Here is a 14127-nt window from a genome sequence, read left to right on the forward strand (position 1 = left end):
TGAGTTGTCCTTATGTTAGGTCCTGATCTGGCTATGTCATTTGGCTGTGAGCTACACTAGTTCATTTAGCCGGACAAGATTTGCTTACAAGTCCAGTAGCATTATTTTATAGTAAGAGGAAGACAATTGAACATAGCTGAATAAAATAGAAAAGCCTCAATTTGTCGGGGCATGGACTGTACAAGGTGTCGAAAGCATTCCACAGGGATGCTGGCCCATGTTGAAAACAGTGCTTAGTTGTGTCAAGTTGGCTGGATGTCGTTTGGGTGGTGGACCATTCTTGATACACACAGGAAACTGTTGAACGTGAAAAACCCAGCAGCATTGCAGTTCTTGATACACAAACCGGAGTGCCTGGCACCTACTACCATACCCAGTTCAAAGGCACTTAAATCTTTTGTCTTGCCCAATCACTCTGAATGGCACACATACACAATCCATGTCTCAATTGTCTTAAGGCTTAAAATCCTTCTTTAACCTGTCTCCTCGCCTTCAAACACTGATTGAAGTGGATTTAACAAGTGACATCTATAAGGGATTATAGCTTTCACCTGGATTCACCTGGTCAGTCAATCTCATAGAAAGAGCGGGTGTTCTTAATGTTTGGTACACTCAGTGTGTGTGGAATTATTTTTTATTTAGAATGGCCCACCAAAAAAACAAACATGTCATCTGTAGCCTGCACTCGAATAGCGAATGGAGGAAGTGCAGCACATTTCAATATGCCAGGTGGGCTACACCGATTTTAAAGTGGAATAATGTGCTTAAATTTAAGCAAGAAATATAGCAGCACGAAAAAGCTGGGATCCTCTTTGAAATAGTGGCCAGTCAAAACTGTTTTCACACGTGATGACTGGGCTTATAAGAACACGTTTCACTAGGCTCTGTAGGCTATGGGCTCTCCAACCTGGTTCCAGGGGCCCTAGGCCTATAGCAGGGTTCCCCAACTGGCGACCTGCAGGCCAAAAAATTGCAAAAGCTGTCATCAAGGCAAAGGGTGGCTACTTTGAAGAATCTGAAATATAAAATATATTTTGACTTGTTTAAACACTTTTTTGGTTACTACATGATTCCATGTGTTATTTCATAGATTTGATGTCTTCACTATTATTCTACAATGTAGAAAATAGTACAAATAAAGAAAAATCCTGGAATGAGTTGGTGTGTCCAAACTTTTGACTGGTACTGTATGTGTGAAATGAGTTTAGAATGGGCCATTATCATGCACCTGTTTGGAACAGGGGCAGGGAGAAAAAAGACATGTCATCCGTATGCACTTGAATAGCAAATGGAGGACACTTTTCCCACAGTTCACTTTCCAGCCAGCCAGGTAGGCTACTAGGGTTGTGTTGCAAAGTAAAGCAATGTGCTTAATATTATAAAAGTTGAAGAATAAATATAGTAGGCCTAGCCTATACAAAGCTGATGAGATCCTCCTTTTTTAAAGAAAACTATTTTCTCTTGCAATTTCATTGTCTATATACATTTTGCACAACATGGGCTTCTAGGAACAATTATTTCATTCCATGCATCAACCAGCTATGAGGAGTTGGCTCTCGCTGTGCAACAGGTGAAGTGTTCGGTGTGATTTTCAATTGCATTTGCATTGATGTCAGAGTGGTTAGACTAGAGGGACAAGAGAGCGCTGAGTTCCAGGCCATTAGCGACTGGCCGTCAGCAAGTTTGGTAGGCTTCTAACGACCATCAGCGGCATCAGAGCACAGTTTTGGAGAAGCCTAGTTAATATGACAACTGTCATGTCACATGGAATTTGACTACGATCATGACTCGTGACTGCCGGTGTTATGGTAATACGGTCACCGTAGCAGCCCTAGACAGTATAATTATCACCTCAGAGATCTGCACAATGCAAATGCAGACACATACACAAAGACACATGTCCAGTGATTGACAAATCTTACCGGTGATCCCTTCTCCCCCTTTACAGCCGAGCCACTGCCTACTCCTGGAGGTCCCTGTAAGCAAGACAAACACACAGACAAACGCAGACAGAGAGAAATAAAATACATGTGACAATCATTATCCTCTTGTCATTCCAACAGAGATATGTGCAATGAATCTACAAGACAAGCTGGGGACAGCACTGGATGACTCACCCTCTCTCCTGTGCTGCCCGTATCTCCCTAAAGGAGAGAGAGGGTGGGGGGTGGAGTGAGAGAGAGAGAGAGAAAGAGAGAGGAGAGAGAAAGAATGGAATGATTAGTGATAGAGTTATGTTGTTCCGCAGACGCTATATCATACATCCCAGTATAGGAATACATTGGACTCCCAGACATGCACACAATCACACTGCCCGTCTACTGCACTATGACGAAACATCAAGGCCTTTAAGTCTGAAGAGTATCTTGTTGTCAAGGAAACTGATGGAAGGGCACGATCAGGTGGAAAATTACAAGATACAGAGGAGGATGACAGATATTAAAAGAGAGAGAAAGGTTCCTAAGGTCACTCTTATACATCTCAACAGAACCAATCATTTTTAAATGACATGAAAAGAACCTAGAAATCTAATCATGTTTTTGTTTTCCATATTATCATATCACAGCCAGACTGTTGGGGGTTATTCTCAAGGTTAGGATACATTTTACATGAAGAAGTAAAATATGTATGAACATCCCTCCCAGCACTTCCATCACCTGAAGTTTGAACCATCTAAGCACTTTTGAAAAGGGACATGTTTTTGGGAGCAACTTCAATTGAACCTGAACTGATGAGGTGCCTGCGAAATGAGTAGCAACTCTCTTCCAACCCTGTGTGTCCACTCTTGACGTTCACAGTATACATACACTCACGCCTGTTCCCGCTCTTCCTCCCCCTGGCGCTCGAGGTCGCCAGCCTACCCAGGATTACGCAATCAAGCCACCATCAGTACGCACACCTGCCTTTCCCCGTCACGCGCATCTGCACTCATTAGACTCCGCCGAATTCTATTACTTGTGTTATTGCCTTCCCTATATCTGTCTGTTCCCTAGCTCTGTTCCCTGCTTCGGATTGATGTTTGTCATATGTCCTTGTTTACCCATGTGCTGACATTTGATTGATTGCTTGACACACAGGTTACAGGCTACTTGAATTAGTGTCTTTCTCCCACATGTGGTCACTCGTGATGTTCACAGTATACATACAGGTTACATGCTACTTGAATTAGTGTCTTTCTTCCCATGTGGTCTGTTCAAGGACCAGACCAGGGTAACTGACCTTGATGGAGAGGCCAAGGGCGCCTGGTATCCCGGGGCGACCGTCCTGTCCTGGGATCCCTGCAGGTCCCACAAAGCCCTTGGCCCCTTCAGTTCCTGGACGCCCTGTGGTACCCTAGGTAACAAAGAAATATCATTAATCATCACAAAGAATTTGACCTACAATCACACGTGCATGTGTGTGTCTGACTGTGTGGGTGTGTGTGTCTCACTGGTAATCCTGGAATCCCTGGTTCTCCTTTCCTGCCAGGCAGACCTCCTCCTGAAACAGCCGACCCTGGTTCACCCTGAAACACCAATAGAGAACAAGCTTAGTGAACATCGAATATACATATACCAGATGGGATGACATACTGTCCCAGATTCCCCCGGTACTGCTGCTAATTCTGTGCACCAGTTCTGGAGGTCTACGTCACCGGCCTCTAGGCGTCACTGAACTGTCTCATTACGCACACCTGATTCCAATTCCCCTGATTAGTAATTGTATATATGTGCCCTCTGTTCACCATTGTCTTGTCAGTTATTGTTCCCATGTCCGTTGGTCTGTGAGTACCTGTTCTTTCGGCTTTTGTGCTGCGTGTATTGTGCACTTGTTATTATGGGTCTCGTCCCGTGTATTGTTGTGCACTTGTTATTACGGGTCTCGCGTAGTGTATTGCAGGTCTCGTCTCGTGTATTTATTAGAGGTTTAACCCTGCTCTTTTGTTTGGGTTACATCCCTGTGTCTTTGTATACGTGTTTGTTTTGGGTTACATCCCTGTGTCTTTGTATACGTGTTTGTTTTGGGTTACATCCCTGTGTCTTTGTATACGTGTTTGTTTTGGGTTACATCCCTGTGTCTTTGTATACGTGTTTGTTTTGGGCTTCATCCCTGTGCCTTTTCATGGCATGTTGTATATTTTGGGTGGAGTATTAAATCCCCCCTATTACGAATTCCTGCACCTGTCTCCAATCACTTACAACATATAGTTTACTGAGGGAAAAGAGGTGTGCTGTACTCACCCTGTCGCCCCGGTCACCCTTTGTCCCTGATGCTCCTTTAACCCCAGGATCACCCTGCCGCAGAGAAAACATCAAAAATCTGACTTCATAATACAACACACATAAGTGCTAGATATATAAACAGATCAAATAGGTATTGCTGAGGGATACTCACAGGATCTCCTCTGATACCTGATAGCCCCTGTGAACCCTGAAAAAGACAAAATAGCAAAACATCTATTAAACAACGTCTAAAGCAGGTTGGACCAACTCCAGCGTCATTGTGGTTAGATTGTCTGCCCTGAAAGGTAAGGGGTTCGATCCCTGGTCGAGTCATACCAAAAATGCTGAGTGCTTGGCACTCATAGCCTGTTTTGAGACCCACATTATTTGGCCTTTCCTGATTTGCATGTTATTTTGGCATTAACACGTGTCAAAAATAAGTTTTCAAACAATGTAAAAAATATATATATCATTGAGATAATAAAGCTGCATACAAACATGGTCTCATTTTTGTTTTCTTGAATAAGCCAGCTCCAAAATGCAGGTGATTCAGCCTAGCTAAGTGCTTTCTGTGGTGGTGGGGAAAGCCAACAGAAAATACGGAGCGTTGCGCCATGATTGGCTCAATGTTCTGTCACTCATGGGGAAACTAAGTCACAGTCAAGTCTAAGGGAAGAGCTAGAAAATTCAAGCCCCTTGGGTGCTGCCATAGAGTTACATTAGAAGTGCCCATCCAAGAAGGCTCAAGGTCATTGGCCACAGATAAAATTATGTCAAATCACATATCTACAGTAGCTTTGATTGGACTGATACTTTCAAAATCTTAGCTAGCAGTCATCATCATGAATCAAGTCGACAATCTACTGGCAAATCATTTTTAATCCTTGTCATATGAAGATAAATAATTAAGAGAAATTATAGATACGTATCGGTGCTCGTTGGCCATTGGACAAACATTACACAACAAGTTGGAAATCGCAAATTCAACAATGTTTGGTTTGGAAGGAATCAGTGGCTAACTGCAAGCATTGCAAAGCAATCATTAGCCTGTTATTCAGTGGAGTGGCTGTGTGGTCTAAGATTAAGGGTGTCTTATCCTAGTTTAAAATGATAAACATTCAACATTGGCCATGCTATCAATAAAGCATGACTTGTGCCACACTCAAAACAACGTAACTCGGAACTGCAAAATCTGAATTTAATTTTGCCTACTGTTCTGACTTGGTGGTGCACATGTAGCCTACAACCTGTTTTTGAGAAATGTAATCATCGAATATTGTAAGAGCTTTCATTGTCTGCTTATACGACCCTTTATTTGGGTGTACAGTGAAAACACTGCAAGAATGGCCCATGTTCTGAATTCTGTTGCAGTACATTTCAAAAGTGCTGAACAATTGCTGCCCTATCCCATCTGGACAAAAATAATACCTATGTAAGAATGCTGTTCATTGACTACAGCTCAGCATTCAACACAATTGTACCCTCCAAGCTCATCATCAAGCTGGAGGCTCCCTGTGCAACTGGGTCCTGGACTTTCTGATGGGCCACCCCAAGGTGGTGAAGGTAGGAAACAACATCTCCACCTCACTGACCCTCAACACTGGAGCCCCACAAGAGTGTGTGCTCAGTCCTCTCCTGTACTCCCTGTTCACCCACGACTGCGTGGCCATGCATGCTTCCAACTCAATCATCAAGTTTGCAGACAACACAACAGTAGTGGGCTTGATCACCAACAATGACGAGACAGCCTACAGGGAGGAGGAGAGGGCACTAGGAGTATGGTGTCAGGAAAACAACCTCTCACTCAACGTCAACAAAACAAAGGAGATGATCGTGGACTTCAGGAAACAGCAGAGGGAGCAGCCCCCTATCCACAAGGGTCAGCAGTGGAGGTCTCCAAATGTGGAGAAGCAGTGGTGAAATGGTCCACCCACACAGACAGCGTGGTGAAGAAGGTGCAACAGCGCCTCTTCAACATCAGGAGGCTGAAGAAATTTGGCTTGTCACACAAACCCTGATAAACTTTCACAGATGCACAATCGAGAGCATCCTGTCATGCTTTATCACAGCCTGGTACGGCAACTGCACCGCCATCAACCACACGGCACTCTAGAGGGTGGTGAAGGGGGAGATGGAAAGTACATGACATCTACAGCACCCAATGTCACAGGAAGGCCAAAAAGATCATCAAGGACAACAACCAACTGAGCCACTGCCTGTTCACATCGCTATCATCCAGAAGGCAAGGTCAGTACAGGTGCATCAAAGCTGGGACCGAGAGACTGAAAAACAGCTTCTACCTATCTAAGGCCATCAGACTACTAAACAGCAATCACTAACTCAGAGAGGCTGCTTCCCACATTGAGACCCAATCCCTGGACACTTTAATAAATGGATCACTAGTCACTTTAAACAATGCCACTTTAAATAATGCCACTTTAATAATGTTTATATACCTTACATCAATCTATTGCACCTTGCTTATGCCGCTCGACCATCGCTTATTCATATATTTATATGTACATATTCTCATTCACCCCTTTAGATTTGTGTAGGTAGGTAGTTGTTGGGGAATTGTTAGATTATTTGTTAGATACTGCACTGTTGGAACTAGAAGCACATGCATTTTGCTACACAACATCTGCTAACCATGTGTATGTGTTTGATTTTATTTAAATTTGAATAGTTATATTGACTACGTCTGTCCTAGCTCGCTCATTAATGTCTTAATCAAATTTATGGATTGCCTCTTATCTGCTTGTCGTCCCCTTATGCCATAGTTTGTACATCTCAATTGTCAGTAGAAACCACACTTGTTTAAACAAATCAGCCATATCAGCTATGTTTTTTTTAAAGGTAGTAAATGAGGCTGAATTAACTGTTTCACTGCCAGATAGGCTCCGCTGATAGCCAGGTGTAGCAGTGGTAAGGTGTTGGGACTCTGCTGTTGGGACAGCTTTATATAGGCCCTAACAGGTGATAGGCACTGTTTGCCACCGTTATAGTGCAATTCATGTATTGTTTAGTGTTGTTTAGTGTCTTTGCTGGCATGCATCCCACTCTTTATTTTATTTTTTCCCCAACAAGATTTACATGCTAAAATCGCCACTGCTCAGCATTAAGGAGATGGATTGGGGCTTAGGCCCTGCGATAGACTAGTGTCCTGTCCAGGGGATGTGCTTCAAGCTGCCTCACCCTACATAAACAGGAGAAAGGATCCTGCTCCTATGAACCGTTGGCCATTTACTACTTATAAGAACATCAGGATAACAACATGTGTTATTGGGTTTTAGATTAACACACTGGGACTGGCCCTGACTGTGATTGCAGTCCCTGACTACTCACCGGTACTCCTCCAGGGCCCGGGGTCCCTGGTCGCCCTGGCAATCCTGGACCCCCATCCAGACCAGGAAAACCCTGAAGAGGGAACAACAGTAAATACAGCAGAACAGTACAACAGTACTAGTGTTGAGTATACGTGTATGTACTTACCCTCTCCCCCTTCTCCCCTCTAACACCAACTGAGGGGGCCTCACTCCCGCCAGGCAGGCCCTGTCGCCCTTCAGGCCCCCTGGGGCCGTCCCTGCCAGGTAAACCATCACGACCCTAGAACACACACACAATTAAATATCTCAGTGAATGATAAGTAGACGCGAATGTTTGAGCTACCAGTAACAGATCAATATTCAGTGGTGAATGACTCACAGGCTCTCCTTTGCGTCCGTCAGTACCGTCTCGTCCTATCTCTCCCTGTAGCAGAGAATCAGTAACTTTTCAGGACAACTGATACAACTACTGACCATAGAGCTTCCAAGACAACATTACAGAGCATGGTATTAAAACAATTAAATTGTTACCTTTTCTCCTCGCTCCCCTCGATCACCCTAGAGAGAGTAAAATGAACAGATAAGAGCGAGAGCAGGGCAAAGAGGGAAAGAGGGATGAAAAAGAGAGCACATACAAATTGAAAGGTATGGTGATAGTGTAATGATGGCTACTGTATTTGGATGGATGAGGGACAGTAAAGTAACTCACCCGAGGACACTGTATGGTACACGGCTCTACCACTGGGCCCTGATAGGAAACAACATACACACTGAGACCCAGAGCACTCCACCATATTGTTGTCACTGAGTCCCTGGCAATGATTCACTGACTGACTGGGAGAGCATACATTGACAGCAATATCATGGGATCTACAGGATCTCTCTCCCTCTCACCTCCCCAACAGCTTTTCCTCTCTTAACTCACCCCTCCCTCTGGTATCCTGGCGACGCCACACAGTAGGTCAGCCAGGTCGGCGTGCAGGGTGCCAAGCTGGGTGGTATCACGAGCATATAGGAGGTTCTGGGTGCTGCCATCTGTCACCGCCTGGCGCAGTTCCTCAGAGTCCGCCCGACCTATACCCACCGCCAGCACTGTGACACCTGATAGACACACACACATGGTCATGTAAATGTTGGAATTGTATTTATTTACTGTACAACCTTTTTGTTTTAAAACAGTCAGTGACAAGGGACTGTGGGGATAAAAACTATTGTAGCAGATTCTATTAGTAGAGATGTGCAGGTGCTGTATATCTGCTTGTGTGTTAGTGCTTTCTATACAGTCTGTGTGAGGCTACCTGAGGCTTTGACAGCACTGGCTGGGACAGTGATGTTGTCGGATGATTTTTTGTCTGCAATGATCACCACTACGCCAGGAACTCTTGCTCTACGACCAGCTGTCGGGCTGAGAAGGAACTGTCTAGTGAACGTCACCGCCTGGCCTGCAGGGAAAGATACACAGTTACATATCATCGCATACACGTATGCACACACGCACACCAGGTTATCCATTAGCCGGTAATTGGCGGATTTTGGACAATAAAATAAATGAAAAGCAGATAAATAAAATTATAGCGACAGAGGAGCCTTGGCAAAGGCTACTGTTGATTGCGAAGATGGAACGAAGTTAGAATGTATGCCTATAGTGAAAAGCCTACAAGGCAGGGCTCCATTTAGTTGCATTTTGCAACCCGTTGATTTGGCTGTGCGATTAAAAAACATTATTGGTCGTATCGGTGCGGGCTGCATATTCATTCACCTCAATCAAAACATCCTATTTTTTAGGAGGCTAAAAACATGATTTGAAAGTGTCTTCCTGCATGTACCCGTTTCCTGCTGTTGTGTCGACCAATCCACTCTCTCTCTTCTTTCCCAGGGGAAAAAATGCTCCAGGAGAAAGAAAAGTGTTCTGATTGGATCACATTTTAAAATCCAATTGCTGGGAAAACACAGCTATCCTGTTGTCACAGACGGAGAGAGGATGTTCTCAGCTTTCTGTAGGTATACTTCAGTGGAGGCTGTTGAGGGGAGGACGACTTATAATAATGTCCGGAACGGAGTAAATGGAATGGCATCAAACACATGGAAACCATGTGTTTGGTACCATTCCACTGATTCCGATCCAGCCATTACCACAAGCCTGTCCTGCCCAACCACCAACCTCCTGTGGTATACATTTTATTGTTCAACCCCCATTTTGAGCTCAATAGCAACTATTTTACAAACAAGATATTTGATATGGCTTTGAGATACAAAGTGCGAAATGCACATTGGCCTCATTCGGCGGTATGTTACAACTGCAACGTTTTGGGGGAAATTATGTTAATATTGCAGTGGACAAAGATAAGAAGAATGTTGGTGCAGCCAAATACAGGCAACTGTGCAACTTATTAAGTAGGATGCAATTTTGGAACATTAAAATGTTTTTATTTATAATACTTTTTGTTTTATCATTATTATTATTGTATATCATTATTATTATTGTAGACCTATTTATTCATCTAAACCAGTTCTTTAAACATGCAAAACATGTTTTGTTTCATTCTGTTGAGACATTTTCGTTGGCTAAATTTATTTAAATTAAGTATTTTTAATTGTGTGCTCCGTACTAGCTGTAAAATCAGTTATAAGTAATCCTGTTGTAAAATAAATATAATCAGCCTATTGCTGTCATTTGTTGGGTAACTGCTGCAATATAGCCTGTTCAAAACTTTTGTGAAGGTTAAAACCAGTTCGCAAGTGTTTTGATTGATTCTGTTGAGCCATTTTCTTTTTCCGAATGAAGTTGCAACTGTAATGTTGTGTTTGCGGCAATATAATATCCTGCTCGTGCTTTCCCTAATGGCTTGACTTACTTTTGATATTACCTTAATAAAATGTATACATTTTTGTGAAGGTTTGCTGTGGTGTGGCTATTAGCCTATTATACTGCAGGCCTATGATAAGCACACCGCTTCTCCAACTGACTCCGACAGTTAAGAAGAACGTTTTAGGCATACCAAAGTTACTACTATAATCAAACAATATAACGCTTATCTATATAAAAAAAATAGTCTTATAGAAAATGAACGAATTAGGCTCCTTCTGTACACCTATAGTTTAGCCTATCTGACAAGTATAAAGAAACTCATGTCGGTATCGCATGCTGCCGCCATATCTGTGGAGCTCTGCCTAGGTTTCTTCTCCTTAATATATATATTTTTAATATTACTATAATACAGTGGACACCTAAGCCTATAGGCCTATGCATGCAATTCCCTGCTGCATTTAGTGCTCAAATCTGGGACAGCTTGAATCTTGAGGTGAATAGTTATTCTTTACAAGCATTTGACTAAATATGTGTGTGCGACCAATTACATTTTATATGATTTATTGTTTTAGGAAAGACAAAAAACTATAAAACAATAGGATATAAAGTTGTGTATACGCTACTCATCAGAACACAGGGAATAGTGTTTTTGTAATTAGTAAGGCCTGTAGGTTGTTTTTAAGGACACATAAATGTGGCTCATTTAGCCAATATGGGTGGACGGCCTAATGGGTTATGCACCCATGTCCGATAAATTAAATCTTTTTTTAAAAAAATTCCTAATGCAAAACCCTGACACACACACACACACCACACACACACACACACACACACACACACACAGGTATGTATAAAACACACATACACACCTATAGCATTCCCTGGGCCGTCTTCAAAAGGCGTGGACAGGATCTCTTGAAGCAGCGTCTCACTGTTGCTATGGCGACTGAGCAGGAACCAGACCTTGGGCCGGGCGCTGTACACTACAATCCCCATCTGGAGGAGGCAGGAACCACAGAATATAACACCACACCACAGAATCACATCACAAAAGTGCACCAGAAGCCAATATAAAGATGTCTGGGCCTTCACAAAGCGTCTCAGAGTAGGAGCCCTCATCTGGGATCAGGTTCCTAACCGTCTCATTCATTATGATCTAAAAGGCTAAACTGATCCTAGACCACTCCCGTACCTGTGAGTCCTGGGCTCCGATGCTGGTGAGGGAGCCGGCAGCGCTGGTCAGGAGAGAGAGTAGGGGCTCAACCAGGCTGGTCCGATCCCTGGAAGCTGGAACCAGGAACACCACGTCCAGACGACCACCTACACACACTGAAGACAGAGACACAGAGACAGAGAGAGGAATATTGAGTTGGGCTGGTTCCTCTTAGACTGGCAAAGAAACATTTGGGGAAGAAATGTCACAGTGCTGAAATGTTTAGAAAGTAGTAGTTTAAGGGATTCAGGGGCCGGTATGAGAATTGTCAGTCTTACCAGTACGTTCGTCCAGTGAGGTCTCAGGGCCAACCTCCCTCTGGAAGCTAGGCTGCAGGGTGAAGCGGTACCTCAGTCCCAGACGCAGCCCAGTCACCCTGTAGGAGCTGGATGTCCCAGGCAGAGGGATGGACTGACCCGGGCCAGTGTCTGTTTAGAGAACACACACACGGATGCAAGCAAGCACACACACACACACAAACCCACACGCACACACAGACAAAGATTAGAGATCAACCTTTCAATGTGTAACTTTGTCAATAAAATACTAAATTGAACCACATTATCCAGTGTCTGTCTCACCCCTTTCCTCTCTCCAGCGTAGGACGTATCCTGTAGCACCCGTTAATGGAACCCAGTCCAACAACACAGAATTCTGGGTAACCTCCATAGCACGCAGACCCCTTATAGGCTGTAAGGGAGCTGAGGGGAGGAGGAGAGAAGCAAGGGATCAGTAATGGAGAGAGATACTGTGACTACAGTGAGTGACTAGTTATAGCCTATTACTAGGGCCAAGAGTTTTTCTTGGTCAGGTCACATGGTCAGGAAACTCCTGTCCCTAACCATAGTGAATGAAAGGAGAAGAGATGGTGTTGACAGAGAAGTATACCTGTGGAGGCAGTGATAGTGACAGCTTGACTCTCTCTGTCCCTGAAGATGGCAGCCAGCCTCACAGTGTAGCTCACCCCAGGCCGCAGACCATCCAGGTCAAACGAGGTTGCATCTCTACCTATCAGACGGCTCGATTCAGCCTCACCTACATGGAACCAATAGAGAATATAATGAAACAGTAAAAAAAATATTACATGCAACAACAAAACATTCACAAAAATACATTTGGATGCACATTTTATGTATGCATATATATCTGTGTATAAATCTGTGTGTGTATCTGTATATTTATCTTTGTGTGTATCTGTGTATGTTTCTTTGTGTGCATCTGAGTGTGTATCTGTGCGTTTACCCAGGGCTGATCTCCAGTAGATGCGGTACCCTGTAACCCCGGCCATCCCTCTCCAGACCAGACGCAGCACCCCTGGGGTAGCCTCCAGCACCCTGACCCCTTCCACCCGGGCTACAGCAGCAGGTTCCCCTGCTACACACACACACACACACACACACACACACACACACACACACACACACACACAATGAGAATACTGGGAGAGGAAATACAGTACTAAGCAGGAGCCATCAAAACACCACATACAGTATAATACTACAGGAAAGTTACAGTATTATGGGACATAATGCTAGATGGCAGGGTTGGTTTCAATCCATTTAAAGTACACTGAAATTCAAATTCAACAATTTGGAATTGGAATTTAGATTACTTTCTGAATTGACATAGTACTACAGGAAAGTTACACCTTCCAATGTTTTCATATCCATTCTAATCAAACAGAGGAACATGTTACCGCACAGTCTCTATTCTTTAAGGCTGTGATGTAGTGGTGACTCACGTGTGGTGACTCTGACAGAGACCGGGGTTCCCTGTCTGTTCTGGACCAGGGCCATGACCTGCACCTCATACTGAGCCCCTGGGTCCAGCTGCTCCAGATCCACCGCTGTCAGGTCACCACCCACCAGCTGGCTCCTCTCCTCCCCACCTACACCAAGACAGAAGGGGCAGTGGTAAGTGGTCTGGCACAAAATGGCTGCCATGTTTCATTAATATTATGTTAAAGCCCTTGGGGGTTTGTGGTATATTTCCAATATACCACAGCTAAGGGCTGTATCCAGGAACTCCATTTTGCATCATGCATAAGAACAGCCCTTAGCCGTGGTATATTGGCCATACCACACCCTCTCATGCCTTATTGCTTAAATAGACCAGAGGTGGGCAACTGGAGGGCTGCAGGCGGGCTTTTGTAGTCCCGTGGACCAATTCCGTAGGCCTATGGCCCCCATCCCCATCAAAGTTGCCCAACCCTATAACTGACCAATAAGAAAGAGAGTTCCAAACCTCTCTGCCAATAACAGCAAATGTTCAGTTTTCCCCTCCCCACAGACCACTCCCAGGCAGTCCTATCAAAATTCTTGCTTGAGAATTTGGCCATTGCTAAGAAGCTATTTCTGTTCATTTTTAACTATTTTAATTCAAAACAATCACAGTAGGGTACTTAATTGTTAGCCAGAAATTATTTGATATTGAGATAAAAACATCTGCATTGGACCTTTCAGTGTGAAAGGTATAAATAGAGGTTCATATGTTAAAGATAAGCTATGGATACTATGCTATTGAATCATGAACTATCAGGGAATATCATTCAGATTTCAACAATTTTCAAAGCAGAAA

The 14127-nt window shown here is 43.8% G+C and overlaps 1 protein-coding gene across 1 annotated transcript in view; it reads right to left on the reverse strand.

Annotated features, from left to right (window-relative positions):
- The window catches only part of LOC115131478 (collagen alpha-1(VII) chain-like), a 121279-nt gene that overhangs the window by 49567 nt on the left and 57585 nt on the right, over window positions 1–14127 (reverse strand). Inside the window, exons 21-40 of the mRNA XM_065021800.1 lie at window positions 13292–13438; window positions 12793–12924; window positions 12439–12585; window positions 12132–12251; window positions 11829–11978; window positions 11530–11666; window positions 11207–11333; window positions 8827–8970; window positions 8454–8629; window positions 8238–8276; window positions 8060–8086; window positions 7908–7952; window positions 7695–7808; window positions 7548–7619; window positions 4375–4410; window positions 4221–4274; window positions 3431–3505; window positions 3220–3333; window positions 2118–2144; window positions 1923–1976 (exon numbers count right to left, since the gene is read on the reverse strand). Of these exons, the coding sequence (XP_064877872.1) occupies window positions 1923–1976; window positions 2118–2144; window positions 3220–3333; window positions 3431–3505; window positions 4221–4274; window positions 4375–4410; window positions 7548–7619; window positions 7695–7808; window positions 7908–7952; window positions 8060–8086; window positions 8238–8276; window positions 8454–8629; window positions 8827–8970; window positions 11207–11333; window positions 11530–11666; window positions 11829–11978; window positions 12132–12251; window positions 12439–12585; window positions 12793–12924; window positions 13292–13438 (1937 nt within the window). The remainder of the gene's footprint in view (window positions 1–1922; window positions 1977–2117; window positions 2145–3219; window positions 3334–3430; window positions 3506–4220; window positions 4275–4374; window positions 4411–7547; window positions 7620–7694; window positions 7809–7907; window positions 7953–8059; window positions 8087–8237; window positions 8277–8453; window positions 8630–8826; window positions 8971–11206; window positions 11334–11529; window positions 11667–11828; window positions 11979–12131; window positions 12252–12438; window positions 12586–12792; window positions 12925–13291; window positions 13439–14127) is intronic.

Source organism: Oncorhynchus nerka, linkage group LG2 (genome assembly GCF_034236695.1).
Source record: "Oncorhynchus nerka isolate Pitt River linkage group LG2, Oner_Uvic_2.0, whole genome shotgun sequence".
NCBI lineage: Eukaryota > Metazoa > Chordata > Actinopteri > Salmoniformes > Salmonidae > Oncorhynchus > Oncorhynchus nerka.